The 3048-nt window shown below is 37.6% G+C and overlaps 1 protein-coding gene across 1 annotated transcript in view; it reads right to left on the bottom strand.

The window, feature by feature from the left end:
- LOC101845763 (acetylcholine receptor subunit alpha-like 1) overlaps positions 1 to 3048 on the bottom strand; it is an 83833-nt gene that overhangs the window by 11851 nt on the left and 68934 nt on the right. The window contains exons 2-3 of the mRNA XM_013080371.2: positions 2885 to 3027; positions 1723 to 1767 (exon numbers count right to left, since the gene is read on the bottom strand). Coding sequence (XP_012935825.2) covers positions 1723 to 1767; positions 2885 to 3027 — 188 coding nt within the window. The remainder of the gene's footprint in view (positions 1 to 1722; positions 1768 to 2884; positions 3028 to 3048) is intronic.

Below are 3048 nucleotides of genomic sequence, written 5' to 3'. Positions count from 1 at the left end.
AGAAGAAGAAGAAGAAGAAGAAGAAGAAGAAGAAGAAGAAGAAAAAGAAGAAGAAGACAAAGAATGGAAGAAGGAGAAGAATACGGGTGGTGATAATACAAACAGATCAGTGGCACAGAAGTTTTTTGTCTGATTATACAGCAGGCACAAACGTCACAATCACAAGCATTGTCATACTTTTTTTTGTTGGGACAAAGCAGTCACAGGGGACCAGGTGATAGGCACGATATGAGAGATAAAGAGACAGCCTATGTTTTGCACTCTTGAGAGGGGGCGGGGAGAGAGGGAGAGAGAGAGAGAGAGAGAGAGAGAGAGAGAGACAGCGAGCGAGAGAGAGAATGAAGAAACCAAGCAACAAGAGTAAAAAAAAACCCAAACAACCCCGTCCCCCCAAAAAAACCCAACAAAACAAACAAACACCAAGTCCAACCCCCCCCCCAGTAAACCAAAGAAACGAACGATGGAACTCAGCCAGCCAAACTAAATAACCAAAATTAATTATACAACGTCCGTATTACCAACAGCCCCCCTCCCCTTCCCCCTCAACATCCACAATTCCCCCAAATAAAGCTAAGCAAAACAAAACCAAAAAAAAAAAAGAAAAAAGAAAACCCAGCTTCGACAAGCAAAACTATGAAATCATTTTTCTTACAAGAAAGGATTAAGAATTCATTTCGTCTCCTGTCCCTTCCAAAAGTACACAAACGCAACATGTGTCAAGACGCGCTGGAATCGTGGGCTCATCAATTTTTCGGCATGTGACATTGTTGGCATCATCTGGAAACTTATTCATTTGCTTTGCTTTCAATGAAATTAATACCCATCTATCTTGTATAGAAGTTGAGATAAGATATTTGCAAATGAAGGAGGCGGGATCGCCTGGTTTAAGTAGAAAAATTTGCGAGAAAATGGGCGCCAATGTTTGGTTACTTCAATAGTTTCAGCGTTCTTGAAAATTGGAAAAAATACATATTTAGTGACTTAATACATGTTTTCTAGTAAAATTCATATTATGGAAATATTTTTTAATATAGGCATAAAAGATGTTGGGTCAAAAATTTTAAAAATCGATAAAAATTACGAAACTGGCGGGGGAAAGCTTCTTTCTTCGACTTCGACTTCATTATTTTGACGAGCGCCTCATTTCACCATGATATTCATATCTGCTACCCCACCTCCTTGTTGAAACATTTGACATCAATTAATAAATCAGTAGCAAGTTACTCCACTTTTCTAAGTCCAGAGAACAACATCATCAGGAGAGCGAAATAAAATAAAAAAGTTTCATTCTTTTAACATTTTTTAAAAATGTAGTGTATTTTTAAATACTTTTTCTTACAACATTAAAGAATTTTATTTCATTGAAATATTTCTTGAGCACATGCAGCCAATACCCCAGATTATGAAACTGTGATAATATTAAATATTATTATTTTAAAGAGAATATTGGGCTTAATATGTGAGCAACTGGCCGATAACATGCTATTTTGCCTATGGACGTTAGCTTTTAGTTTTAGGAAGCTTTTTACGGCACTTGTAACGCAATACAGTCTTAAAAATGTAAGTGTCAAAGATTAGAGGTGCTACAAGAGAGTAACAAACACAACAAAGAATGAGGATTTATAAGGACGAAAACAGAGCTGTTTGATAAGAAATAAGGAGGGGGCAAACCACAGCGGAGCACCCGCCAACCACCCCCGTAGAGCGGGTAAGATAACTCACAAACTTGAGCCAGCCACTCGCCGTCAGCACCTGGTTCTTCATGTTCTGTGGACAGACCAAGGGGAAACAACTCAGGTTGTGGACAGACGCTTGGTTATAATATTATCACATTTCGCCGAATGGGGGTGTAATAATAATGACTACTACTACTACTACTACTACTACTACTACTACTACTACTACTACTACTACTAAGATGTTGAATGGGGACGTAATAATAATAGCAACAATTAGTAATAATAATAATAAGAATAATAATAATAGATAGATAGATAGATAGATAGATAGATAGATAGCATAATAATTTGTATAGCGCAAATGTCCGCTCAACAGCACGCTCTATGCACTTTTAACATCTGTATTATTACCCCAGAAGACCCAATATAAGCGTTCTGAAACATTCCCAACTTCCTGGAAGCATGCTATGCAGGCTGCCATTTTCACAGGCTCTAAAACACTAATATAAAACACCTATAGTGTGGTAAAAAATTCGTGGCGCAACTTATCCTTAAATATCTCTGATGAATCAGTATAACCCGGTACCTATAATTTGCACAGCAGTCTGTATCAGTTTGTCTAAACTAAGTATTATTTTTCCACCACAATTTTAAAAAAAATCAGAACTTTTCTTCTTAGATTTATATAAAATACTAATAATCTCCATCACACAAAAAATGGGATTGTTCACAGCAATTCCTTCTTCTTACACACTTTTTGTGTACGCATATTGCTGTCGTCACAGCTCACCAATGAAACGTTTTTAGAGGCAAAACTTGTTACAAGAGATCCATTTTATAGTGAACACTTCTTTTATTTACCCTAAAGGTTTTCAAAACATGCTTTCTGTAAGCATAGTGTTGCGATTGGAAAACAATGACAGACATGCTTTTAAAAGCGTTATTGTCCACGCCTTTTAAAATCTGTAGAAACCATCCGCTGTTTTTTCTTAAACTGGTATTTATTTAGATATTTTCTAGAATACAGCGAACAAGTGTTTACGAACATGTTTATCTGTTAAGACAAGTCGATACAAGTCACTGTGCAAAGGCTGGAGAGTTTAGTATTGATTGTTGAGGAGATATTTGACAAAACGCTGTGTCACGAATTTTTGACCACACTATAGTTCTACATGTAAAAACAAAGGTAAGACTGTCAAACTGACCAGGTTGTGTATCATGATGAGGAAGAAGGACATGCTGACTGGTAGAGACTTGCTCTGGTTCCGCAAAGGGAGCACACCCACGCTGTAGTTGGTCAGGAGGTCGTTCCTGAGCCGGACCATGTCTTCTGCCGAAAACGCCATACCTGGGAGCAAGGGGTTGGGGG

The sequence above is a fragment of the Aplysia californica genome, unplaced genomic scaffold (assembly GCF_000002075.1).
Source record: "Aplysia californica isolate F4 #8 unplaced genomic scaffold, AplCal3.0 scaffold00083, whole genome shotgun sequence".
In the NCBI taxonomy this organism is placed as follows: Eukaryota; Metazoa; Mollusca; class Gastropoda; order Aplysiida; family Aplysiidae; genus Aplysia; species Aplysia californica.
This window is presented reverse-complemented; position numbering and strand designations above follow the sequence as displayed.